General features: G+C 41.0%; 1 protein-coding gene across 1 annotated transcript in view; it reads right to left on the bottom strand.

The window, feature by feature from the left end:
* Positions 1 to 476: 476 nt before the first annotated feature.
* ALG14 (ALG14 UDP-N-acetylglucosaminyltransferase subunit) overlaps positions 477 to 27,927 on the bottom strand; it is a 92,828-nt gene continuing 65,377 nt past the window's right edge. The window contains exon 4 of the mRNA XM_016922899.4: positions 477 to 2,291. Coding sequence (XP_016778388.1) covers positions 2,061 to 2,291 — 231 coding nt within the window. The 3' untranslated portion in view covers positions 477 to 2,060. The remainder of the gene's footprint in view (positions 2,292 to 27,927) is intronic.

The raw sequence follows: 27,927 nt of genomic DNA, 5'->3' as shown, positions 1-27,927 counted from the left end.
CACAGCACAGAGAGGCATTCACTAAACGCAGTTCACTTTCCCTTACCATTCATTTACCTAGTGCCACTCAAGGAACAAAGTACAGAGCAGAGAAAGCCTTAAACAGCAATAAAATGCAGATGCTGTTGTCCCTGAAAAAATCACTTTCTCTCTAGAACAGTCAAGGCTTATTTCACCTCAGCCCCTGGTTGAATGATACTAATATGCTCTGATACTCCAGGGAAGCAACCAGTGACTGAGATTTGAGGATTAAAATCAAAGCACAATGAACTATCATTTGGCTGCCCCAGGCCCACTAAATCCAGACAGCAAAGTGTTCTCACCATTCTGAGACACCTTCGGCTACACATTTCTCCAGCCAAAAACCTAGGAAGATGTCCGGCTGACAGATGCGCCTGTTACATGATTCAGAGAAGACAGTTTTTTTGTTTTTTTTGCTTTTTTTTTAAAAAAAAAAAAAAAGAAAAAAGGCTGGATCAGCCTCAGGATTTTAATCTTACATGATCGTGGATAATCATGTCTCTTTTCACAAAAATTCAATCACTTCACTAATCACAATTTATTAGATTTATATCATACTTATAAAGCAAAAGATTTAAGAGGAAAAAACCTATATATACTACAGGAGAGAATCTTCTCTTTTCTGTTTTTTATTTTGTTTTTTTTTTTTTGGCTGCTTTGTTAAAGAAGCAGAGGTTAGAGGGAAGGAAATGGAATTCCTGTTTTTGAGGAGCTCCTGGGCCAAGCACTGCACTAACTATTGTACTTCTATTACAGTAGACATGGCACCACTAGAAACACAGTCTCAAGCAGGACCAGCGAAAGAATTCAGAGGGTCTAAAATATAAGTTCATTGTTTAAAAAAATATTCAGAAGTTCAAGAGAGTCACAGCAGAACATTAAACCAAGTGGAGGCCCTCTTCAGTGCAGAACTCTGTGTGACTGCACAGGCCACACACCCGTGAAACTGGCCCCACTAAGAAGTCAGGTTTACCTGAACTTGAATTCTGGCTTTGCTACTTACTAGTCATGTGATCTTGGACAAGTCATCTGTAAAATGGGAATAATAACAGTCCCTACATCATTGAGTTTTTTTTTTTTTTTTTTTTTTTTTTTTTTTTTTTTTTTTTTGAGACGAAGTTTCACTCTTGTCACCCAGGCTGGATGGAGTGCAATGGTGCAATCTTGGCTCACTGCAGCCTCTGCCTCCCGGGTTCAAGCGATTCTCCTGCCTCAGCCTCCTGAGTAGCTGGGATTACAGGCATGTGCCACCACGCCTGACTAATTTTTGTATTTTTAGTAGAGACAAGGTTTCACCATGTTGGTCAGGCTGGTGTCAAACTCCTGACCTCCAGTGATCCACCCGCCTCAGCCTCCCAAGGTGCTGGGATTACAGGTGTGAGCCGTCATGCCGGCCTAAACAAGAGATTTTAAAAGATACTCTATATTAAGGCCAACTACTCAAAAAGCAAGACTGAAGTACAAAAAATGATACTGGTTTATGCTCAAGGTTCTGGAGGCTTGTGGAGTGCAAATTGTCATGAAGCCAATTTAATATAACTGCTTCCTTTATGCTGAAAGGATTCACTGGGGACATCACTGTTTCCATACAGGAAATAAAGCCTTTTGTATCTGAACCAAAACTCAGAAATACTTTTTTTTTTCTCTTCTTTTACAAGGCAGAATACTTTACAAAAAAAAAAAAAAAGCTGTAGGACAGGAAATATTACTAATCATACAAACTCTATATTTAGTTCTGTAAAAAAAATACTACTAAAACAGCCAGAAGAAAATTTGCAGGTAGTAATACATATTTTTATCTAGAAAAGAAATTTGGTTTACAGAGGCATAAACATTTAGTAGTTACGTTTATCAATGTTTGTTTCATAAGAGAAGCCTCAGTTTCTTCACTGAGTCATCTGTACATTTTTTATTCCTTACCATCAATAATTCTCAGGACTGTCAGACGCCTTTACAAGAAACATGTAGGGTTTTTTCCCCCCAATTTGAGTACATACTACTGTTAACTGCAAAATTCTAAAGAAGTCAGTTGCCATTTGTCAAACAATTCGCCCAAGGTACACCGATTTGGGATACTTTTCTTTCAGAGCCGGCCACTGAACAATGAAGTAATCTGAGAGATGAAACAGAATCTTTCCGGACATGGATAACGTTTCTACACGGCAGATGCTTTCAACGTAGACAATGATCACTTTCTTTATTCCTAGTATCCCAAGGAGAAAGGCAGATACACAGATAGGAACACATGTTCCTGGTCCATTACACAACACCTGAAAGAAAAAGTTGAAGGTCAAATGAAAATACAGAATAATAATCTAAGGGAGGCATTTTGCATTAAGAACAGCCTGATCTCAGAGGGGATCTGCTTATGATTCTAATAAGTCCTTCTCTGTCAAGAACCAGGATGCAGCAAACAGCGCATGTTTAAGCCCATGCACTTTGGAGCCAGGCAGAGCTGTGTTGTCTTGGCTCTCTTGCTTACCAACTGTGTGACTCAGGGCAAATCACTTAACTTCTAACTTCTAGCACAGTTCCTGGTGCTCAGTCAGCACTCATCGGACAGGCATGTGTTGCTCTTCTCTGACTGCTCTGTGGACCTTGAATATCACATAAAAATACAGAAAACAAAATCAACTGAGATTCACTGTTTTCTTTAATGTACCAACTTATTCTTGATTTGGGAGAAAATGTCTTTAATTGACTATGAAGATTTTTTTTTTGAGATGGAGTCTCGCTCTGTTGTCCAGGCTGGAGTGCAGTGGCGTGATCTCGGCTCACTGCAACCTCTGCCTCCCGGGTTCAAGCGATTCTCCTGCCTCAGCCTCCTGAGTAGCTGGGACTACAGGCGCCCGCCACCACACCCGGCTAATTTTTTTTTGTATTTTTAGTAGAGATGGGGTTTCACCATGTTAGCCAGGATGGTCTCGATCTCCTGACCTCATGATCCGCCCACTTCGGCCTCCCAAAGTGCTGGGATTACAGGCACGAGCCAGCCCAGCTGAATTTTTATAAGCCATTGAAGAAAATAAGAGAAAACCTGTTTCAGAGAATTGTTGGTAAGATATTACTGTTTTCAGAGGAAAAAGCATTTTACACAACATCTTAATTATATGCTCATGTTGACTGAATTAGTAAAATCTAATAAAGCACTTTATTCCACAAACCATAAAACAAGAGGTTTGTGATTGTCTACACATATCTGTTGGGCATGCTCTATGTCACATGATCTTACCAGCCTAAGGTCCACAAAACTTAGCACCAGAGAATCCTAGAGTTGGAAAGGTTCCCATATATACTGTCTATATTGTTTATACCACCCCAGCATTTCAAGGACTCTCCCCGACAGAAAGAGAGCCATCTTGCCTCCATGTGAACATGGTCAGGGCTGCAGAGTTTGAAAAAGGTCACCTGGTCTAGGCTCCACCAGGAGGTGTGACCACCTGAAACACCATTCACAGAGCTTTGGGAAAAGAGTCTGTTTTAGATGAGACCAGTCTTCCTTATGTCTTCCTCAAAGCTCTCTACCTACCATCTACAAATCCCCTTTCTGTCTTTTATGGAGAATTTGTCTTCAGACTTTCCCTTGAATTACCAGCTACTAAGCTGCTGTCCAGACTGGTCTTTAATCTCCATTAAGTTGCCCCTATAACCCTTCTTCATAGTCCCCCAAGGCAGTGTAATAGAAAATGGAACTGAGAGTCAGGGGAACAAGGTTAAACAAACTGCAAACCAGCTCTGTGATTCTGGGCAACAGCATAAAGAACAATCACCACCTCGGCCCTCACCACTGCTATTTATTCACAACGCACTATGGCCAAGTACTGCACTAAACATTTTACGTGTATTACATTTTAATTAATCGTCACAGCAATCATAATTTGAGACAAGTTCTCTTTTTTTTTTTTTTTTAATAACTCTGTATCATTCCAATTTTAGTATATGTGCTGCCAAAGTGAGCACAAGCAAGTTGTATCATCCCTTTTTGCAGAGGAGAAAAGGCAGGCACACAGAAGTTGGGCAAGTTGCTTGATCACATGTTTAGGAGGTGAAGGAGTTACGTTGCTTCAGGTCACTTTTTTTTTATTTCTAGCAGTTACCTTACTAGAAAATGGGTAGGCTGGACTAAATGTCTTTCAGGGTTCTATAACTCTACAATTTTCCTCTATCTTTGTCTTAAACCTAAATTACAAACTTGCTCTGAATCTTTTCAATGTTTAGAATTCCAAAAATCCAATTATTGCCAGGCACTACTAATATTTTGGACTGGATATTTTAGTTATGGGGGCCTGTCTTGTGCATCTTACTTAGCGTGCTTCGCAGCATCCCTGGCCTCTACCCACAAGATTCCAGTAATCAAGACAACCAAGAATGACTCCAATCACTGCCAAATGTCTGCAGTTGACAACCACTCTATTAATGCACTCCCTAATCCTTGGATTATTTGTGTTGCTTTTCTTCGTCTTTGTTTCAATAATACAGAACAAAATAAAAACTACAGCTAAAAAATAATGCAAGGATTGCTGGATCTTGAATGTCACAGAAAGAATTTCACATTTGTTCCTCTTTAAAAAAAATGCACAAATCCATGTGTTCATTTCAACATCTAGTCAACTCTCTATATACAAACTATGTATACACAGCTAGAGATGTCTGTATATGGGAAGGGAAATGACTGGCATTGCTGGGAGATGCATTAACAACCTGCCACAGGTCAGAAGTAGAGACTGTTAAGATAAAAGTGTAAATTAAAGGTATTTTGTTTATCTCTCTTGCATCCGTATATTTGGAAGCACCTTACTACAAAAGTCCCTGGTACAATAAAACCACAAACCCATAAATCAAGGACTGAAAAAAAAAAAAGCAAACTAATCTCAAAGGAAACCTAATCTAAGGAAAGCTACTTTTAATTACACAAAGGTTTTACCTCTTTTTGCAGCAGCCTAGGCAAAAAAAATAAAAGTGGATTATGGAGTCTTCATTATTCAAAGAAGCATACCAGAGAGACTTATTCCAAGCATTGAACAAAGCAGAACTCACTGAGACAGTCTAAGTAAAGATGTTAAATGATATAATGATTGGAACTGTCTTTTTAATTTTAAAAAACACAGAAATACTCTTCATACTTCCATTTCTCAAAATATAAATTATCAGTGAATGTGTCTCACACCACCACCCGGGCCATCTCTCTTCCTCACTACTCTGTAAGCTCCTTATGGGCAGAGTCTGCTTCTAGAACAGTGTATACTCTGCACCTAGAACAAAGCAGCCATTCACTAAATTTTGCTGAAAGGAAGAAAGAAAGGAAGAAGCAAGGGAGTATAGAAGGAGTGGGTCTTTGCTTACCCTATATTGACTCAAATGTTTCCTTTGCCAAACTTGACCATCTGTAATTCTAACCATACACTTATGTGGTTGACTGACAGCTTTTTTTTCTTTTTTTCTTTTTTTGAGACAGAGTCTTGCTCTGTCACCAGGCTATAGTGCAGTAGCACAATCTCGGCTCACTGCAACCTCTGACTCCCTGGTTCACGTGATTCTCCTGCCTCAGCCTCCCGAGTAGCTGGGACTACAGGTATGCATCACCACACCCAGCTAATTTTTGTATTTTTAGTAGAGACGGGGTTTCACCATGTTGGCCGGGATGGTCTCGATCTCTTGACCTCATGATCCTCCTGTCTTGGCCTCCCAAAGTGCTGGGATTGCAGGCATCAGTCACTGCGCCTGGCCCTTTTTTTTTTTTTTTAACCATCCCACATCCATCACCTTTTCCTCGGGAACAAACCACTGTATCCTTCGCTCTCAATTTAAGTGCTTGTGTAGACCTGACTCCACACCCAGCTGTAAAGAGAGGATGTATGACTCCAGTCTGACCAATCAGAGCATCGAATTCCCCTGGTGAAAGTCACTGGTTCAGGGAAGAGCACACAGTCCAGTCAGAAACCACAAGACTTAGCAGAACACTTGCTGGAGCTGCTGAGAAAGCCACACATTTTCTACTGTTCTGGAACTGAGGAGGATGTGGCCTTGGTGCTATTGACATCCATTTTGCCACCATGTAGAGAGCTTGAGAATGAAGCCATCACAAAGCAGAGCAGAGCCGAGAGATGAAGACAGGCCAGGTCCCAAAGGCAGCATTATGATCCATGAATCCAGCTGTGCCTGAAGGAAACCAGATCTGTCCCTAGACTTGCCAGGTAGGTGAGGGAATACATTCTATTTCTGCTGAAATCATTTGAATCAGGATTTCTGTCACTGGCAATAAGAAGCATACTAAGTGACACAGCCCTTTGTTTTGTTCAGCTCCCTGACTGGCCTCTGACCATGTGCAGCACCAACCAGTAGGGGTTCAATATGTGTCTGTTGGATGATTAACAAATCAATAAATAAACTTCTCTAAAAGCAGGAAGTCTAAGATACTAAAAATAATATGTTATGGGTTTAGAAAACGGAAAGAGGACAGGACTGATATAAATACAAGGTCATGAGCATAGATGAGCCAGATCAAGGATCAAGAGCAGTTTCAACAGGATTGTTGTTCTGGAGATTTGGGTCACCACAGGTCAAGTCCCATTGGCTGAAACATAACATTCTGCATGTATGAAAAGACATATTTTCAGGAAACTCATGGATAAGAAAAATAAGTAAATACATAGAAAAGATGTATTTAACTTGAATAGTCTGAATTCGACTCCTGATCCAGTAAAACACCCCCGCCAAATATGGGCTAAGAACTTTGGCATCCTGGGTTGGTTTTTAGGTCAGAGATCACGGAGTTGAGGGTGACCCGAGAGAGCATATGAAGGTAAGACTGAAAGGCAGCTGAAGAGTCCAATTAAGGCTTCAATTTTAAGAGACTGGACAGAGAAGCAGAGTCCAACTCTAAGGCACTGGCCCAAACACAGACTTTCTGATAGCCTCTTGCTGATGGAGGTGAAGGCTGGAGAGAGGTCATGAACTGTAGGAACACAGCTGCAGGGAAAGCTTTATTGAGCTCCTGGGGCCATGGATGAAGGTAGAGAACTGGAGCCCACTGTCAAAGCTGGGCTGGCTCGGGTAGGTAGCCTACATGGAGGTCAAGGGTTCTGTCAAAATCAATGCTTCTGTTTATAGGGTATTGGCTCCATTATGTAGACAGGTAAATGGGGAAATGAGGAAGGGAGAAAACACTGACATGTAGGAATTGTCAATAAAGAAAGAAAGAGAAGAAGCTTGGCTGTAAAGCTGAACAGGAAGCAAAGTCAGGAAAATGCTTTAAGAATGGTTAGACAAAGAAGAAGAAAACCACAAGGTCCCTTGCCTATCCCTAGAAGTGTGTCAAAGATGATGAAATGATCAATACCATTTCTTGCAGGTAGCAGAGCTACAAAGATAGAGACAGAGAAAAGATCTTCAGATTTGGTCAAGAGAAGAGTAATGGAAACCTCAGAGATGGCTATTTCAGTGAGTCATCGGACCAAAATACAGGGCAGGGGAAAAGTAAGCATGCTGTGGGAGAGGGGAGCTCAGGTGTCAGCTGGATGGGCCAAGCAGGGCTGGGGAAAGGGTTTACAGAATGGAATGAATGATCTACATGTGAACATAAACATCAGTGAGAACAAACTGATAGTGAAGGAGGAAATGACCACATAGAAAAGGGTAAGTTCTTTCAATACCAGGAGAAAATAGTAAGTATTCAGAGTATTTGGTTCATGAGGTTGGTTTGGGAAAAGTTGTACTGAGAATATGATAAAAGATAAAAATAGTGGCATAGAAAGTTTTCCCCTCTTTTAAATATTAACTTTTCATCTCAGTGTGAAAAATAGAGAGAAGCACAAAAAAGAACACAATCCTTTTAATCTCACCAATCTTAACATTTTGGTGTATTCTCTTCTAACTTACATCTTTGTATATATTTATACTCTAATATATGTTCATATATGCATATTTGCAATTGTGAGAGCTTATACATAATATTAGTAAAGTTAATTTTAGTTATATTTGTTTTTAAAATACTTTTTAAAAACTCACGGTTTTTAATGACTGCATATATTTAATCCTATGGAGATCTCATAACTCATTAACCATTCTCTTGTTAATGGAAACGGTTATTGTTGGAAATTTAGGCTGACTCCTTTTTTGTTATTCTAAATCATATTGTTATGAACATCTTTGTGTATAAATCTGTGATCCCTAAAGTTTAATTTTGCGTTAAACTATATACCAGAGTTCTTGCTGAGTGAGAGGTTGGAAGAAGTAGCTTTCAGGATTTAAGGAAGTTGTGGAAAGTTTAATACAACAATTATTATGGATCAGGAATGGACCATGTGGTCTTTTTTTTTTCTTTGTTTTGTTCCTGTCTAGAATTTGTTTAAGCAATTTCCCAGTGTATGAGCTGTGGTTGCAGGCAGAGCCCCTTTCTCACAGCAGAAGTGAGATACTCCTTTCTAGGCCTCCTTACAGCTAGTAGATGGGCCAGTGACTTGCCCAGCTATTTCTGCCTAGATCTGACCAGGAGCTAGTGCTACAGAGGGGCAGGGCTGGAGGAGACTCTGTCCTGGTAGCAAAGGTACTGCTGGCAGGGGTCCAGCATCCAGTGCCAGTGGTGCCAGCTGCAGCATTCACTGTCCAGCAACAGTAGCAGCAGCATCTCCTGAAACCAGCTCTGTGGCCATAGAATTTCATTCATGGTTCTGGCTGCTCAGTTCCCACTTTGTCCCTCTATATTTTCTAAGCCTGCTTAATTAACATTGCTGGTAATTCCAAGAGTTCTCAATAGCCTTCACTAAATCCTTTTTCTGCTTCAATCAGCCAGAGTAGATTTCTATAGTTTGCTATCAAGAACCCTAACTAGATGGGAGGAACAAAGATTTGAGAGCAGCAAATGTAGAGACAGAGGGGGCCAGATCACATCGGAGCAGTCACAGGATTTCCTCAGACAGGGCTAAAAGCACTGGACCATGGGCATAGGAGTCAGACAGGGCAAAACATGGATGGCGACTGCACAGCAAAAAAGAGGCTGGGAGAGTGCTCCAGGGTACGGAAAGGATAAGCAAAAGGACTTATCTAAGACAGGAGGGCAAAAGCAGTGGGACAAAAGCCTCAGGCAACTAGAAAGAGAAGAATCTGAGAGTAATCAAGGGAGTAAAGAAGAAAATGCAGTTGGAGTCAGGTGGTATATAACATGCAGAGGTTACAGTCAGGGGACAGGAAGGCCGGGCTGAAGCCTGGGAAAGGCAGTGCTGAATGTCAGCGATCAGTGGAGGTGGACAGCAGGAAGGAAAAGGATGTGCAGCAGATGGGGATGACGTATTTGCTTGGCTCACATGATGGTACATTGTATTTCTTCTTTTTTATGTTTATTTAATCATCTGAGGAGTAACAGTTAAACAGAAACATCAAAATATCAAGAACAACATTAAATCACCAAATAAATTCTAAACCCTCGAATCCCTGACTGTCTATGAACCCAAGGTCTCTCACAATTCTATTGGTAACAGAATTTTCAGAGATGTCACCATTGTGTATACAGCATTTTGGGGTCTACTTTTCCACGTATACAACTACATCCATTCCATGTTTCTACATAGGCACAATTGTGCCACTGCGTGAATGTACTACAGTCATCTAGCCACTTGCCGATTTCTCTTTACCCAGAATAGCTTTCATCTTCTTTTAAACCATACCAAAAAGGTAAGCAAGTTATAAATAGTTTTCATTTAGGCTAATGCACTAATGTTTTAAGGATACTGAATTTATTGGCTCATCCTCAAATATTAGTTACTTGCATTTTGCTTGGTGACAACTCAAAAAAACTTTCCAATTTAATCAAAAAAATAACTGAGAAGAACAGTAAACTTTGGTTCTGTAGGATCTTGCCCAGTTGATAAGTTCCCTCTAACTCGCTCTATCGATTATTCTGGTCTGGTCAGAATATTCCTGCTTGTTGTGCATTGACATAATCCATCAAGAGGCTGAATAACATGGTGCTTATGCACCAAGGCTTTGCAATCATGCAGACCCTGGTTGGCTGCTTAACAGCAATGTGACCTGGGACAGTTTACTTACCCATGCTATGTCTCAGTTTTCCCTGTCATGAATTCATTCATTCAACAAATATTTTATTGAGCAAAGATAATATGACAGGTATTGTTCTGAGCATTAGGGATTTATTAGTGAACAAAAGTCCTTGCCCTTGTAAGGTTTACATTCCAGTGAGTAGGCAGAAAATAATAGATATGTAGTCATGTGTTGCTTAACAATGGGGATACTTTCTGAGAAATGCATTATTAGGTGATTTCACTGTGTGTGCACATCACACGGTATACTTATAAAAATCTGGATGTTACACCTACGCTAAATTGTATAGCCTACTACTTCTCCTAGACCACAAACCTGCACAGCATGCTACTATACTGAATACTGTAGGCAACTATAACACATGGTTAAATATTTGTAGATCTAAACACAACTAAACATAGAGAAAGTATAGTAAAAATACTGTATGAAAGACAGAAAATGGGACACCTGTATAGGGGACTTATCATGAATGGAGCTTGTAGGAATGGAAGTTGCTCTAGGTGAGTCAGTGAGTGGTGAGTGAGTGTGAAGGCCCAGGACATTCCTGTACACTATGGTAGAATTTATGAACACTGTACACTTAGCCTACACTAAGTTTATGAAAAAATTTTTGTTCTTTCTTCAATAATAAATTAACTTTAGCTTACTGTAACTTTTTTTACTTTATAAACTTTTAAATTTTTGAAAAAACTTTGATTTTTGTAGAAATATTTAGTTTAAAACACACATTGTACAGATGAACAAAAAGATTTTTTATATCTTTTTTTTTTAACTTTTAAGCCTTTTTGTTAACAACTAAGACACAGACGCACACATTACCCTAGGCCTACACAGCATCAGAATCATCAATATCACTGTCTTCCACCTCCACATCTTGTCCCACTGAAAGGTCTTCAGGGCCACTAACACGCATGGAGCTGTCATCTCCTATGAGAACAATGCCTTCTTCTGGAATACCTCCTGAAGGACCTGCCTGAAGTTGTTTTACAGTTAATCTTTTTTTTTTAAAATAAGTAGAAAGAGTACACTATAAAATAATGATACAAAGTATAGTATAGTAAATAAGCCAGTAATATAGTTATTTATTATCAAGTATTATGCACTGTACATAATTATATGTGCTATACTTTTACATGACTGGCAGTGCAGTAGGCTTGTTTACCAGTGCTACATTAGGACATCTATGATGTCACCAGGTGATCGGAATTTTTCAGCTCCATTATAATCTTACGGGATCACTATTGTTTGTCTGTCATTGACTGAAAAGCAGGATAAGGAAATGGGGTGATATAGAAGACAAAGACTTTCCTGAGGAGGTGACTTACTTACAAGCAAGTATCTGATGAATTGGTAGGGTATTCTGGGCAGAATCAGATGCTGATAAGAGCAAGAGGCAGTAAAGAGGATGATGAATGAAGATTTTGTGGACTGACTCGAAGTTACTGAAGACCAATGGAAGGGTTTGGGGGTTGAAGAGGAGGGGGAGCTTGAGACAGATTATAGCTAAATAGAAATGTTATACCAGGGTGAAACTGTGTCTCAGGGTTCTGAACTTCTTGTAGTGAATAACCTAAACAAAGATGCAGGGCAAGACAGAATTGGTCCTGCCAGTTCTTAGTGGGAGGTGGAGAGTCAGTTCTAACATATTCTCTTCTTGGGAATTGGTAGTGGTGAAGTGGAGAATGTTAGGGATGGGGAATGCTAACCAAACCAGAAGCAAATGTAACACAGGGGAAATGGTATCTGCTGGGGAGATTAAATAAGATAACACATGTAAAGCATTTAACACAGTGCTTGCTCCACGGTAATGTGTCAATAAATGGTAGCTATTATTATCCATCAAAGAATAAAGTAGTATACTTGTGGCATTTTTCAAACTTTAAGGGTACTGTGTGGAACAAAGGCCAGAGCCTTATGAAACACATAGACTATGTGGGCTATGCTAATCTTGTCCTCAAGTCCTGTTACTCTGTCACAGGCATAGCATTGACCTGGCATGACTTAGCCTACCTTTCAGGGGATACCAGATAACAGTAACCCAGCCATCCACTTCGGTCTCTTTGTCTTCCAGTCATATATATCACTTGGAGTAGACTGGGCAGGGCAAAAATTGAGGAAGGGTCACAGAAAATAGTGCTCTTGGTAATCAGGCTTCTATCTTTTTATATAAATATATATATTATAATATATTTATATATTTATATATATCAGGCTCCTTCTATCTTTATATAAATATATAAATATATTTTAAATCTTATTTATATTTATATATAGATATTTAAGTATTTATATTTAAATATATAAAGATATTAAATATAATTATATATTTTTATATCTTTACATATTTATATACATTTATATAATATATAAAGATATTTGTAATTTATATATATTTATACATGTATAAAGATAGAAGAAGCCTGATTACCAAGGGCAGTATTTTCTGGACTTCCACCAACGGTGGATGCCTAAAAGATTCCTGAGCTTCCCCTACTCAGGATCTGCAGTGACCCTGTAGTATACTTCTCAGACCATGGCCAAATGGCCTTGAAGGTCTGTAGCCATAACATGGTGAACAAGTCTGATGACACGATGAATAAGCCTGAGCTTGTCCATTTCAAAACAAAAGTTGTCAATTTTGCCCTCGTACTAGACTTCCCAGCCTACTTGCGAGCATGCTGATTTTTGGGGTTTGGGCTAAGCTATAAGCAGTGCAGACATCCAGACATCAGGCTCCAAAATCCCCTCTACAACTTAGGGATGCACAGCTTTGGTTTCAGTGCATGTCAGTAGCATCCTACAGACCCAACGTGCTACACAGTCTGCACGTTCCATGCATGTTCATGGCTGCTTCCCTGACTGTAACTGCAGGGAAGACAAAAGAGCTCAGAGGTTGTCAATGCCACACTAGGTTGGTATTTCATTTTCTTGCCCTGATGTTCCATCACGAAAAACAAATACATAAATAAAGACCTAAACATTTTTTTGGTTGGAATGGTCAGGCCATGCCTGCTTAGCATCATCACTACAGATCTTTATCAGGCTAACCAAACATTGTTTTCCCAACCTTCCTGGCTGCTCCTACTTTCAGTTGAGGAAACCGAATCTTTTAGTTTTCCTGTTCTCTGGACCAAGGTGATGATTTCCTGGCTTCTTGATCTTTTTTTGTTTTCATTGTGTTTTCAACTCTGAAATGTTTTCACAGAGGGTTTTAAACCCTATTAACCCAGTATTTTTTCCTTTTGTTTTCTCCACACCCTGAAGTAAGTGGCTTCTCAAAAGCACAGACAGCTAGAGCTAGATGAAGCCTCAGGGAATAATTTAGGTCAATCCCTTTCCTTCAGCTTGAGGAGTAAGGGAAACACACTGACATTTTCTGGGAAACTGCCACTTGCTAGGTATAGAGTCTACATGTGGCATTTTGCAAAATTACCTCATTTAAACCTTAGAATAGCTCTGAGAGGTAGATGTTCTGTCTTCCTGTTTTAGACAAGGAAGCTATGGTTCAGAGAAATTAACTGGTCTATGTGAGATCATACAGTTAGCTAGTGACATAGCTGAGACTCAAACCCAAGCTTTTTGAAGATTAGGCCAGGGTTCTCCTCTCTACCATACTGGCCTGGCTGAGGCCCGCCAACTAGGTCCAGCTTTTGTTAGAAGTGGGCTTAAGGCAAGAGGGTTCTAAGAAAGGTTATGACACAGGGAATTTAATTAAAGGTTAAATTCTGGCATTTGTTATTAACATTTTATATAGCTTTAATAGAGATATCAGTAGCAGACTATAACATGCTATTATTACAGTAATATGGATTAGGAAAGGTTTTCAGCAGAGAAAATGGTGAAATGGTTAACATTTTCACAAGAAAAGGGAGTATCCGTCCTAAACAGGAAGAACTGGCTTGAATTCAAAGTGATTATATAACTCCTGACTTCAATCATGGCACTCTCTTAAGTAGGTAAGTGATATTTTTCCTGTGACACTTCCTTAATTTTTGTACACGTACCTATGTATTAAATTTCTATCTTGCTGAACTGAAAACTGGTCAACAGTGTTCCTTATTTTATGTGCAGACTATTTTTGCAGTATAAAAAATAAGCTTAAGAATTTTTATAGAAGATGATCTGATTCATTAATTCCGAGTCAAAGGATATGTAAGAACACTTCTCTATGAGATTCTGTGCATGTGTGTGTGTTTATGTGTGAGAGAGAGATACAGATATACAGAAAGAGACAGACACATTCATATATTCAAAGATAATGAAACAGAGGCAAGGAGGTAGAATATGACAAGTTGAGATCCTAAAGTTGCTGTACTCTTGGTGTGCTTAAAGAACGTGGTATTTTGGGCCAGGCGCAGTGGCTCAGGCCTGTAATCCCAGCACTTCGGGAGGCCGAGGCAGGCAGATCACTTGAGGTCAGGGGTTTGAGACCAGCCTGGCCAACATGGTAAAACTCCGTCTCTACTAAAAATACAAAAATTAGCTGAGCGTGGTGGCACGTGCCTGTAATCCCAGCTACTCAGGAGGCTGAGGCAAGACAACTGCTTGGACCTGGCGGGGCAGAGGATGCAGTGAGCTGAGATCGCGCCATTGCACTCCAGCCTGGGTGACAGAATGAGATTCTGTCTCAAAAAATGTATATATTTTGGAGCCAAGTTTGGATTCCACACATTGACTAAGTAGTCAAGGTCTGCCAATAAAAACGTCCTTCACTGTCAGTGCATTCAGGCTTTCAAAGGTTGTTTCCTTTAATTGTCCATCACACATTTCCCAAAATCCTAGCAGTGATGCACCTCACCCAACAGTAACTTACAGAAGCTGAATGACACTGCTTTGTTGAAATTAGGAGGTTTTTGGAGGGTTTTAAAAACTGACTTCAAGTTTAGCTGAGTTACGTTAAGACTGCTTGACTGCACTAATGACGCTTTCCTACTGCACATGCAAAAGACAAGAGCATTGGTAGGACTTCAGGAAAGCAATGAGTTTATCCCAGTTCTATTCAGAGAGGATCCCACTGAAAGCAAGTAGAGGAGTGACTCTATGCTAGTGTTTCTCACACTTTCACGTCACATTCATCAGGGGTACTTAACAGAAATGTAGATTCTTTCTAAATCAGAATCCCTGGGTCTAGGCACCAGGAATATACATTTTAAACAAGCTCTCAGGTGATTCTGGTGCACACTGGAGATTGGGGACCTCTGCTCTACACTATAGGAACAGGGCTGGCTATGTCCAAGCATGGTACCCCTACTTTCATTCAACCTGGCAGAAGGGGTCTGTGTGTGTTAAAGAGGAAAAGCAGTGGGAAGAAGGAGATGTGGGCACTGGTGATCCATCAAAGGCCATTCTCTCTCATCCTGCTCAATACCACTTTAGGGGCAAGCAGCCCTGCTGAACCCATCTGGGAGGGGCTTTTCAGTGAGCCTGAGGTTTCCCATAGCAGAGAGAACTGCCAGATATTGGAGAACTCAGCCAGAATGCCCTTCCATGTGATGGTTAGGTGTTCAGAGTCATCTCTTAGAAGGCAAGTATCCCTGGGTGGAGTTCTATCCAAAGGACTAGAAGTTAGTTCCCTAATAATCTGTTAACACTTTATTTTTATTTTTATTTTTTTGAGATGGAGTTTTACTCTTGTCACCCAGGCTGGAATGCAGTGGCACAATCTCGGCTCACTGCAACCTCCGCCTCCCATGTTCAAGCGATTCTCCTGCCTCAGCCTCTTGAGTAGCTGGGATTACAGGTACCCACCACCATGCCCAGCTCATTTTTGTATTTTTAGTAGAGACAGGATTTCACCGTTGTTGGCCAGGCTGGTATCGAACTCCTGACCTCAGGTGATCCACCCGCCTTGGCATCCCAAAGTGCTGGTATTATAGGTGTAAGCCACCGCACCCAGCTGTTAACATTTTTAAAAAGGGTAGTTGAGAGCATCCAGAGAATATGGACAGGATATAAGGAAGACACCCAAAAGTGGAAAAACAGAAAGACATTAATAGGGAGGTGGCGGGTGGCAAGGCACCATATCCCCTGCCACTTAAGGTCATCTTGCCTGCCAAGGTGTCCCATTCCATCCCTGCTAAAAGGGCATGTGAGAAATGGTTTGCTGCAGGTGCTTCGCATTACAACCTGGGTCTTTGGGGAGGTGAGGGCACAATAAGTAGGGCCTCATTGGTGGGGCTCAGTCTGTCAGTAGCACCACAGTGAACCCTCTCCCAGAGTAGTCTTAAAGGCAGGGGCAGCAAGTTTTAATCCAGCAGTTGATCTGGGAGACAACTTGCCTGACTAAAAGCCAAATCTTGTTAAGGAAGAGATTCTCAACCACTATGGTGAGAATATTAAACCTCTGAGTTTTCCAATTCAAATATGAAGCCCCTGTTTATTGAAACAGTTTCTGCCTAATTGCAAACAAGATGGGGTATTTGAGGCACTGATGGTCCAGGGAAGGGATAGCTGTGAAAGCATGGGCTCTGGAGCCTGACTGCCTGGGATTGCATCCTGGCTCTACCACTTCCCCCTGTGACCGTGGGGGAATCATTTCACCTCTCTGTACTTCAATTGCCTCATCTGTAATATGTGGATTTGAGTAGTGCTTCCCTTATGGGGTTTTAGCGAGGATTAAGTGAAGTAAGATCTGCAAAGAACTTAGATCCTAGCACGTCTTATATTTGCTGCTTTTTTAATTTTTAGTTTCTCCGTACAGGGCTGCCTCACAATAAATACCAAAAGGTGTGTCTTGTAACTGAAGCGGGGAGGAGAATCTTTGTGGCATCTGTATGGTTGATGTTCTTTCAAGATCGACAGTGGCTCTTTTGACTGCATTACAGTCTTCTCTCCTCCTCCAAATCCCACTGAGGGCATGGCTGGGCCACAGTCCAGGCATCTCCTGTTGGGGTAACAGGTTCTCAGGTTCTCATTGAAGAGCCTTTTAAGGGGAAAAGAGGTGGTGGTGGCAGAATAAACCCCTATTTTGTGCAGTTCAGCTAACAGGGAAAGTAATGCACACCAAGTTATTTACTGGTAGGGCTTCTCAGGGTAACATTTAAAATAAAATTCTGCTGGAGAATGTAGACAGTCTATTCTAGGGCATAAAAATGGAATTATCTTAACCAGGATTAAACCACACTTCCTGAGTCTGACGGAGCGTTTCCAGGGAGAGTAAGTGCCATGCAGCCTTCTATGCCAGTTGTCCATTGTTGTTTCTGACTCCCACCTCCACTGGCTGTCTAACCCCATTCAGCCTTCCCTGCTGGCCCACTATGGTGTAAGTCTTTGAAACAGACAGCTGGGTCTGAAAACAAAACCAGGCTCCCTTTGGTTGGGGGAAGTGCTGGCAATGGGAAGGTATGAAAGAAAACTGGATAGAGGGACACTTAACTTTAAATGTGATGTTAATTATAAGCAAGTGTGCTAAAATCCATGTTAAAATTCTAATAACTACCACCAGCTTATCATTGTGTGTTGTCTCATCTATATGACTTTATTAAAAAATGTATTTATGAATTAAATAGTTACAACCTGAGCAGAAGGGCAGCACAGTATAACAATAAAGTACAGATGCTGTAGTCTCAGGCTGTCTGGGTTTGAATCCTGTCTGCCACTTGGCCTTCAGACTTTGGGTAAGCCAATTTTCTTTCTAATGCCTCAGTTTTCTTATTCACAAAATGAGGATAGACATGGCAGGTAACTAACTCATAGGGTTACTGTGAGGATTAAATACGTATAAGGTATTATAGTGGTACTGGCATTTTACCTGGCAGTTGGGCTTGGGAAGATGAGTAAGCCATCAGAGAGCTTACAATCAAGAAATGGTATTGTATTCAGCCCCTATCGCATGCTTTGCACAAAGCAGGTACACACAAAAAAATCTCATGGGAAGCCTGCAGAAATTACTCATACATTGTTGGGTGTCTAGAGGTGCTGGCAAGTTTAATATCACAAAATCTCTCAGAACAAACACAGGTTTTATATAATACCTGTACAAATATGAACAAAAACTTTTGAAACATGTCATTAGTTAAAAACTCCATGCTCCAGTCCTGAGAGTCTTTAAAAACTATGAAACATCCTTATAAAAAGCAGACTACAAAGAGAGAGCTTGTCCCAGAGGTCAAATTCCCTCCATTCAGGCAATTTAAGGCAAAAGAAAAATGCAATTTAAATCCCTCCACCCCCACCAAAAAAGACATAGTCCACAAAGTTAAAAAAAAAAAAAAGTCCTCTAGCTAAGTATCCAATTAAATATTTTCATTAGACCCATTTTTTTTTTTTTTTTGGAAAACCTGAAATGAGGCTTCAAGTGCTTATCTGAATGGTTAGACGTAATTATGAGGCAGGAGTATCTATAACTAATCCTGGCATTCTTGAAAGCATGCAGCCCCCAAATGTCCCCAACACACCAACTTACTCCTTTTCCACTCTTCCTTTTCCCTCCTCTCTCACTCTGTCTTCAGTCAGTGAAAGGCAAATCTCTGTGTTATCCCATTCCTTGCAGTTTTAACCTGCCAGGGGATTCCCTCTCCAGCTCCCTCCTGAGGGACTGGTCCAGTTCTCTTACTGGCCAAGTCCATCTCTCCTTTGGCTCCAGCTGTCTTTCCCACGCTGGATTCCTCATGGAAACCCTCTTATCCTGCTGGGAAAGGACCTCTGGCAGCACTGCCATTTACAATCTTATTATTTTAACTTTAGGAAACAGCTCTCCTACTATGATACATTTCTCTCTTTTCCTTTTCTCGCCCAAATCCTGCTAATTTTACTCAGAAAGCCTCTCAAATCTGGGCCTTGCTCTTGATCTCCACCATCCCTGCCTGGCGCAGGCCATCTCTCCTCCCACCTGGTTCCCACAACCCTCCCACCCACATTCCCAGCCCCAACCCCTCCTGCTCCATTTCACTCTTTACAGTGCTGCTACATGCCTTTTTCCTAAAATGCAAATCTAGTTTATGTCATCACTTATCGTCAATGGCTTATTCCTGCCTTCAAAATAAAGTCCAAATATCCTGGATTAAAAGTTCCTTCCTAAACTCACTGCCTATACTGTTATTCTTCATTATTGTGGTTTGAAGGCTCACCTGAATTATTTTCTACAGTAATAGAGAAGCTGCATAATATTGTTCCAGTTACTAAAACAACAATAAATGTGAGGAATCAAGAAATGTATTTCTGGCCAGGCGCAGTGGCTCATGCTTGTAATACCAGCACTTTGGGAGGGCAAGGTGGGAAGATCACTTGAGCCCAGGAGTTCAAGATCAGCCTGGGCAACAGGGTGAGATCTTGTCTCCATAAAAAATAAAAAAAAAATTAGCTGGGTGGCATGCACCTGTGGTCTCAGCTACACTCAGGAGGCTGAGGCAGGAGGATTACTTGGGCCTGAGAGGCAGAAGTTGCAGTGAGCTGTGTTCATGGCACTATACTCCAGCCTGCGTAACAGAGCAAGACCCTGTCCTAAAAAAAAAAAAAAAGAAATATATTTCCTGTTGGTAGCCATACATTTGGTGATCATTTAGGTACAACCAGTTGTGCAGTTCTAAAGCAGACTTAATTGTTCCAAATGCTTTCTTTGTTCAAATTAATCAGTTCTGTAATACATAAACCAGGATTAGCAAAGATTTGGCCAGTGTGAGTTAATTCAACCTATGCTTACTGGAAATCAAAAGCTTTAGGACCAATATGCCACACTAAAACAAAAAAAAGAAAAAAAAAGAAAAAAAAGGAATGAAGAAGGAGAAAATCACCAAATTGAAGGTTCAGAAAGAGAAGAAGAGAGGGCACAAAGACACATACCTACCGAATGACCAATTCCACCTCAGGCTGCGCCTGATCAAAAAATGGCAGTTAACACACACTCATATTCTTTGTAAAGAATTTGTAATTTCATTTTAGTCTCCACAGCCACAATAGGAGGTAGCTATGATTATCCATATTTTAAGGTGAGAAAACAGGCTTGCAATATTTATTTTGCTTACCATGGTAATCACTGGTTAAATACAATGCTTAAGGTTAGGGGGTAATACTCAACCCTCCTGTTTCCGTGGAGGGAAGGGAATTTCCAAGTCCCAGGTGGGAAGAGTACAGTCTCTTCTTTTCAGCCTTCTCACTCTATCCTTCCCTAAGGAGAAAGAGCAGCTTGCCTGATCAGTGAGTTTAGGAGGACAGATTGAGGATGCTCAGCCAGCCCCCATGGGTTTTTTCACTTTTTAAATTCTTTTCAGCTTATCGGTTGTCAACATGTGACCATGCTCTACACCCCGACTGGTGTGCTGGATAGGGAAAAACAGAGGCAGGCCTGCCGTCTAATTTAGGAGAGAAGTATTAGTAAACCTAGGGTGGCTGCATATATAAGCATCTTCCAACATGGCTTTTATTGTTGATAAAGTGAATAATTTTATTTCTATGGCTCTTTTTTTAATTTTTAATTTTAAAGACAGAGTCTCACTCTGTAGCCCAGGCTGGAGTGCAGTGGTGCCACCTCTGCTCACTGCAACCTCCGCCTCCCGGGCTCGAGCAATTTTCATGTCTCAGCCTCCCGAGTAGCTGGGATTACAGGTGTGCACCACCATGTCTGGCTAATTTTTGTATTTTTAGTAGAGATGGGGTTCCACCATGTTGGCTTGGCTGATCTCGAACTCCTGACCTCAAGTGATCCACCCGCCTTGGCCTCCCAAAGTGCTGGGATTATAGGTGTGAGCTACCAAACCCAGCCATTTCTATGTCTTATTTCTCAACTGGTTATGAATATAAGTGGAGAAGACAGAGGGCTATTAACTAGCTTCCTAAAAGCCAAATACAAGGCATAAATATAGGCATTCAATTAAATGAATGAATGGATTTGTCCAAGGCCACATAGCTAATAAACTATAGAGTAGAGACCTGAATCTGTGTCTGACAGAAAGGCATGATTTTCTAAACTTCCACTTTGGTGCTTCTCATATGATGTTCTATTTCCAGGCTTAAATTCATGCTTCAATATGGTTGCCAGGAAACTGGAAACACTGGTTGTTGCAGGCACAAAGTATGCAGGCACCTACCTTAAAGACGCAGGTATGCCTAAGAATATTGCTGATAATCTATTTTTCTACAACAGTGATGAGGGATGAGTTCAGCAATGACTGCTTGTTGTCAGCTATCTCATGGGCCAATATTGATAAAGCCCTGTAAGTACCTGGGGCGGGGGAACCTGGAAGGTGGGAGAAGTAGCGCAAGCGGCCCCAGCAGCAGCATGGAACAGATCAGGGAGGAGAAAGACAGGCAGCCTCGCCTGAAGTTGGATGAGCACAAGAGGGGCGGGGCAAGGGACTGAGGACCAGGGGAAGGAGGCTGAGCGGGTTGGGGATGGGGAGAAGGCAGGGGAAGGAGGATGAACATAAAAACGCCAGGACAGCAAAAGCCTGAAGAGAAAAATATGTCCAAACAAAAAATATAAAGGGGAGACAGATAAAAGAACAGGAGTAAATCACATGCTACGAAAACAGCCACAAACGGATTTTCCATTTCATGTCAAAATGATGAAAAGTGAGAGCTGGCCTGTGTGCCAGTAGCCTTCAGAAACTCAGAAATAAAATATCCCATTTGAAAATAGTTTGGGGAGCCAGTAGATGACAAGATTCCTCCTGCAGGCAAAAGTGAATTAAAGCAACGATAGTATCTACTGCTCCTTCCCCACTCCCACTGTTTGGCTGGCAAGCACATATGAGCTCAGCAGGACTCTGTAATTGCTTTTTAAGAGTATCCGGTAGAACTCAAGATTGTGTGTTCACAAACTCCATATAAAAACAGGGTCATCTTTGCCTTCCACGAAGTGTTTTTCACCCTGTTTCAAGGCCCAGCTTAGTCTTTTTCCCCCTTACTAAAGTGGCAAACAAAGAATTCTCTGACACACTGCACCCACTGCAGATGAAAGCGCTTAAGTGTGAGTGAAAGCAACAATGTTGAGAGTGACATTTACTAGCTGAAAACAGTGAAATCAGAGCGTTCCAGTTCATGGAGATTAAATGTCAGGCTTTAAACATTTAGCAGAGTATTAACTATGGAAGTTTTAAAATTTAGGATTCGGTTTTATATTGCAAACAGCACTTAAAGCAAGGAAACAAGTGGTCCATAGGCTGAATAAACATATTTATTTTCAATGGAAAGTGAATGAACTGCAGGGCAGTTACTGAGCTCAGTGCAACAATACCAGAGGTGCTCACTGTCCTTCATCATCCCAGATTAATAAGAGAAGGGTGACATTCCTCACACTTCATGTTTTGGAAGATACAAGTCAAAGTCCAAAACACAGGGGTTTGCAGGCACATAATATTCCACAGTGGTTGTGGACTTTAAAAGTTCAAGAGTTTTTATATTATTGTTCTAGAACGAATGCCCTCATTCTTTTTTTTTTTTTTTTTTTTTTTTTGAGACAGGGTCTTGCTTTACTGCCCGGGCTGGAGTACGGTGGCACCATAATGACTCACCACAGCCTTGACCTCCTGGGGTCAAGTGAGCCTCCTGCCTCCACCTCCTGAGTAGCTGGGACTACAGTGTGTGTCATCATGCCTGGCTAATTTTTAAAAAATTTTTAAATATTTTGTAGAGATGAGGTCTTGCTATGTTGCCTAGGGTGGTCTTGAACTCTTGGCCTCAAACAATCCTCCTGCCTCGGCCCCTCAAAGTGTTGGGATTATAGGGATGAGCCACCATGCCCAACCTGAATGCCTTTTAATGCACCAAAAAAGTTAGAGAGGAAAATATAGCACTTTTGTTTTCTTTTAAGATTATTTTCCATGGATAAATTTATGACAAAATTAGCTATAATTTCTAAATATAACATCCATTTTTTGATTCAATCACAAAACCTCAGAATTTGATATCAGCAGTCCTTTCATTCAAAGTCAGCTAGTAAGTGTCTTTTCTATTATGCTTACTATGAGGTGTTGGATAGATACAAAGCCAGTGATAATGGATATTTCAAACTTTGTTTTAAACATCTTGTAAGCATTGTATTCAATTCCCAATATCTTTATGAGGTGGCCACGATTATCCTCATTTTACAGATAAGAAACCTGGGGCTTTGAAAGATTAAGGACTTTGCCCAAGACCAGAGGACTACTAAATTATGTAGAACTGAAACTCCAGCCGCTGACTCCAAAGCATGGGTAATTAACTTTTTTTTTTTTTTTTTTTTTTTTGAGACAGCGTCTCGCTCTATCCCCCAGGATGGAGTGCAGTGACACAATCTTGGCTCACTGCAACCTCTGCCTCCTGGCTTCACGTGATTCTCATGACTCAGCCTCCCCAGTAGCTGGGAGTACAGGTGCCTGCCACCATGCCTGGCTAATTTTCGTATTTTTAGCAGAGACAAAGTTTTGCCATTTTGGCCAGGATGGTCTCGAACTCCTGACCTCAGGTGATCTGCCCGCCTTGGTCTCCCAAAATGCTGGGATTACAGGTGTGAGCCACTGTGCCTGGCCCAGAGTCTCGCTCTATTGCCCAGGCTAGAGTGCAGTGGTGCAATCTCGGCTCACTGAAAGCTCTGCCTCCTGGGTTCATGCCATTCTCCTGCCTCAGCCTCCCGAGTAGCTGGGACTACAAGCGCCAGCCACCACGCCTGGCTAATTTTTTCTGTATTTTTAGTAGAGATGGGGTTTCACCGCATTAGCCAGGATGGTCTCGATCTCCTGACCTCGTGATCTACCTGCCTCCCAACGTGCTGGGATTACAGGCATGAGCCACCGCGCCTGCCCCCGCCCCCGCCTTTTTATTTTTATTTTTTGAGACAGAATCTCGCTCTGTTGCCCAGGCTGGAGTGCAGTAGCATGATCTCAACTCACTGCAACCTCCACCTCATGTGTTCAAGCAATTCTCCTGCCTCAGCCTCCTGAGTAGCTGGGATTACAGGTGCATGCCACCATGCCTGGCTAATTTTTGTATTTTTAGTGGAGACTGGGTTTCACCATGTTGGCAGGAACTCTCCATCTAGCAGTGACCACAGAGATGTGAACAAATACAGTTTAACTCAAGCAATGCCACAACAAGAATATGAAGAGAGAGACACACAGAGTAATTCCGATCTTGGAAGACCTCACAGAGGAAAAGACATTGAAGCCAGGTCTTGATGCATGAGGATAAGTCTTTCAGGCGAAAAAGGCAATCGTTACTCTAGAAATAAGGAACTGCATGTACCAAAATTTAGAGGGCTTGACACATCCATGGAATGTTCAGAGTTCAGTGTGTATTTGAAGATGGGGAGCCTGGAAGCAGAGACACAGGCAGTTACAACAGCCAGGTGAACATGAAAAGGGAGGCAGGAGCAAGGTAATGGAGGAGGCCAGAGTCAGGACATGTTTCTAAGCCAGAAACGAAATGGTCTATGACCTACTGGTCACAGGCAGTAAGAGAGAGGAATCCATAGTTGCTGGATTTGTATAATGTTATATCATTTAGGCCTCAAAATTAAGGAGGTAAGACAGATTGGGAGTGGGGACAGGGATCAGAAAGATGGTATCTTAGTTCAATTTGGAAAAACTGAGTTTGAGATACTTGGGAAGCAGTTAAGCATCCTCTTTACTGCATTCTTTACTTGAAGAAACATTGAGTATCTCTTGTATCAAGTAAAAAGAAAATTAAAAGAGGAACAAAACTGGACCCCATCCTCCTAGAGTTCACTGTATAGTCTGGTTCTTCATGGAGCAGTAGATAAGGGGAGCTTATAGGGGGATTTCTGTTTGTTATGGTGACTAAGGGGTGCTATTTGCACTTATTGGACAGGTGCCAGGGATATGGACATTCTGCAATACTTGGGACTGTCTTACATCCCTCTTGACTTTCAAATGTCCCATTGGACATCTACGTAGTGAAAATCTGTTTAGAACTGTTTGAGCCTAAAACCTAACTCTGTTTTATATAGAAAGGCAAAATTTTTTTTGCAGGTTTTATACTGAATTGCCCTAAATAGAACCTCCATGGAAACTGAGGGAAGACTGTACTTGGTTTGTTTGGAACTTTACAAAAGCTGTTCACCATTTTAAAAAATTACATCATGGGCAGCAAAGCTGCTCACAGGTTTTGAGTTATCAATACGATGAACCCGGACTGGTCTGAATTGTAGCTGTCCTACTCATGGTAATTCTATATTCAGAATCTATGCACTTGATTATGCCTCCTGGTTGGTCATGCCTGGGTATGTACATATTGCAAAACACGTAATTTGATTACAAATTCCTTTCCTTTTATTTTTTCCTTTTTATTAAAATTAGAGCATTTTATTGCACTTTTGGAATTATATATAGGTAGGTTCCATTAACTATGACTTTCATTTTAGGATAGGAAAGGGCATGATATAAAAAGGATTACAATAGGTTTGAGAATCACTAGTGAGAGATGGACATATATAAATTGAATTGAATACAAAGGAATCCATGGAAACACTTCAGAGAGGTAAAAAGTAAAAGGGAGAACCAGGAAGAGAGATTATTGGCCATGGGAGATCTGGGAAGACTCATGGAGGAAGTATGAAATGAGCAAGTGCTGACTGATATCCTCCGTTAGAATAACTCCAGAAATGTGAGGCTTAGTACCCACCTTAGAACCTGCCTCCAGTGAGGCCCAGTCATTCTGGCATGGCTTTGTTATCAATTTCTTTTCCATGCTTTACCCGTATCTTCCCGACAAAGGCCTTTGTTCTGGAAGGCTCCAATGGGCAGAGCATGATGAATCCCTAACCTCTGTGGTGTCTCTTCTGGAATCTGAAAACTGTGGTCTCTGTAATACTTTCTGGTTAATCTCCTCTTCTTTAGGCTAAATCTCCCCACTTCCTCCAACTGTTTCTTATATAACTCGGTTTCATATTTCCTCACCATCTGGATCATTTTCCTCTGAACATGCTGCAATTTGTCAGTGGCCCTTTAAAAGTGTGATGCCTAGAACCGAATGTGGCTTCCAGAGCTGAAATATATAACTGTATTTCCTAATATTTCCAAAAGGCAAAAATGTTATCCCTCTGCACAGGCAGTGAGATCAGGACAGAGGAGGGGGGTGGGGATGGTCTGTCTTAACAATCACCGTACTGCCAGTATTGAAAAATTTCCTTTTTTGTTTGAGCAAGTTCTATATGAATTTTTAATACTTGCAAGTAGACTTCTGATCTCAAAGAGGGGTTTTCCCCCTTTGTTCGTTTTTGTTGTGAGGTATAAATGAAAAAATGTAGGTCTGGCTAACAAATACTAACAATTATTTTTATTTGCTGATAGCATTCATCTACCAGCATCCTATGGTCATTTCCCGTCTGAAGACATTTTTCCCTTAACAGACTGTGCCCTGCCCATGTCCCAAGTCATCTAACCAAGACTGGCGGGAACACCACCCTTTCCAGGGGCTTGGTCTATAAATGGAATTAGTATTGCTGCCTTAAGCTTGAATCTGGTATGTATCTGGAAAACCTCTGCATTCCTGCACGTCTAGTGAACCTCGGCTTTAGCCCCAAAATGCAAAGTTCCATCAAGGCCCCTCATTTTTCATCCCATTTTGGTCTGAGACTGAAATCCTGCAGCAACTTGACTGGCTATTGCCAACATGTTGTCTACACAAGCTAAAACAGTACCAGTTTATCTCATTCTAGATGCTAGGGGCCCCATAAACCACAGCAATACCACCCACTGGTTTGAACTTATGGAAACTATAGCAGACCTCTGCATAAGGAAGCCAATCTGACATGAATACTAGCTTGCTATCCTCCTTGAATGCAATGACTTCAAGAAGTGGGAGACAGGTTAGCCATGGAAGTCTAAGCACTTTATGTTATATCTGCCAGCTGCCCAAGTTTCAACATGCCCTTACAGCTGAACAGACCAGTTCCAAGGTAAACTAAATGAGAGCAGGCATATTTGTCTGTTTTGTTAGCTGATGTATCCCTCACCCTTAGAATAGTGCCAAGCACATAAGAGGTGCTCAACAAACCTTAGTGGAATTAACTAATAAAATGATCTGGTATGCTAGACATCTATTTTTGTTTTTCTCAGTATTTCTTTCTTCTGAGAATCGCTTCTTTCCCATTCCATGTTATTCTGGTGGAGCTGTCAGTCATGAAACAGAACAAGCTAACAAATGGTGTCATGAGTCTAGGGGCTCGCGGAAATACAAGTCCCTAACTCCTAGATTCCCCACAGTAAGCAGGTATCTGTAGTGCCTCCTACTTCTAGAGAATTTGAGGCATACAATCAGGAGCAGTGATGAATGTGGGTGGTACATGCTGCAGGTAGATTTATTCAGAGGCTAAATTTTATGTGAACACTTATCACAAAATCCAAGCCAACAGGGTAAAATAAACCTCTAGTGAGATAAGCTTATGTTTCTATTACTGACTTTCATAACTAATCAAATACAAATATCAGAAATTAAATTATTCAAATAAATTTAAGATGAAACTTTTTCAAATTTCTGTTAGATGAAATACAATTTTTATAAGGTTAGCTTTAGTATGATAATACTATTTAGAAAAATAGGTTTTTCAGAAAAAATGTAATCTGTAGAATAAAAAAAACCCTATATATTGGATTTAAATGATCCAGTAAGTGGGTAGCAGGAGAGCTATGGTTGTATAAGGATTTTTAAAAATTGTGGTAAAATATATATAAAATTTACCCTCTTAACCACTTTCTACATGTACAATTCAGTGATGGTAAGCACATTTACAAGGTTGTGTAAATATCACCACTATCCATTTCTAGAACATTTTTATGATTACAAACAGATACCGTGTATCCCTTAACCAATAATTTCCCATTTCCCCCCTTCTTCAGCCCCTGGTAATGTCTATTCTGCTTTCTGTCTCTGTGAATTTGTCTATTCTGGCTACCCCAAAGAAGTGGACTCAGACAG

This window comes from Pan troglodytes, chromosome 1 (genome assembly GCF_028858775.2).
Source record: "Pan troglodytes isolate AG18354 chromosome 1, NHGRI_mPanTro3-v2.0_pri, whole genome shotgun sequence".
Classification (NCBI taxonomy): Eukaryota; Metazoa; Chordata; class Mammalia; order Primates; family Hominidae; genus Pan; species Pan troglodytes.
Note: the sequence above shows the minus strand (reverse complement) of the source record. Positions and strands in the feature narration are given on the sequence as shown.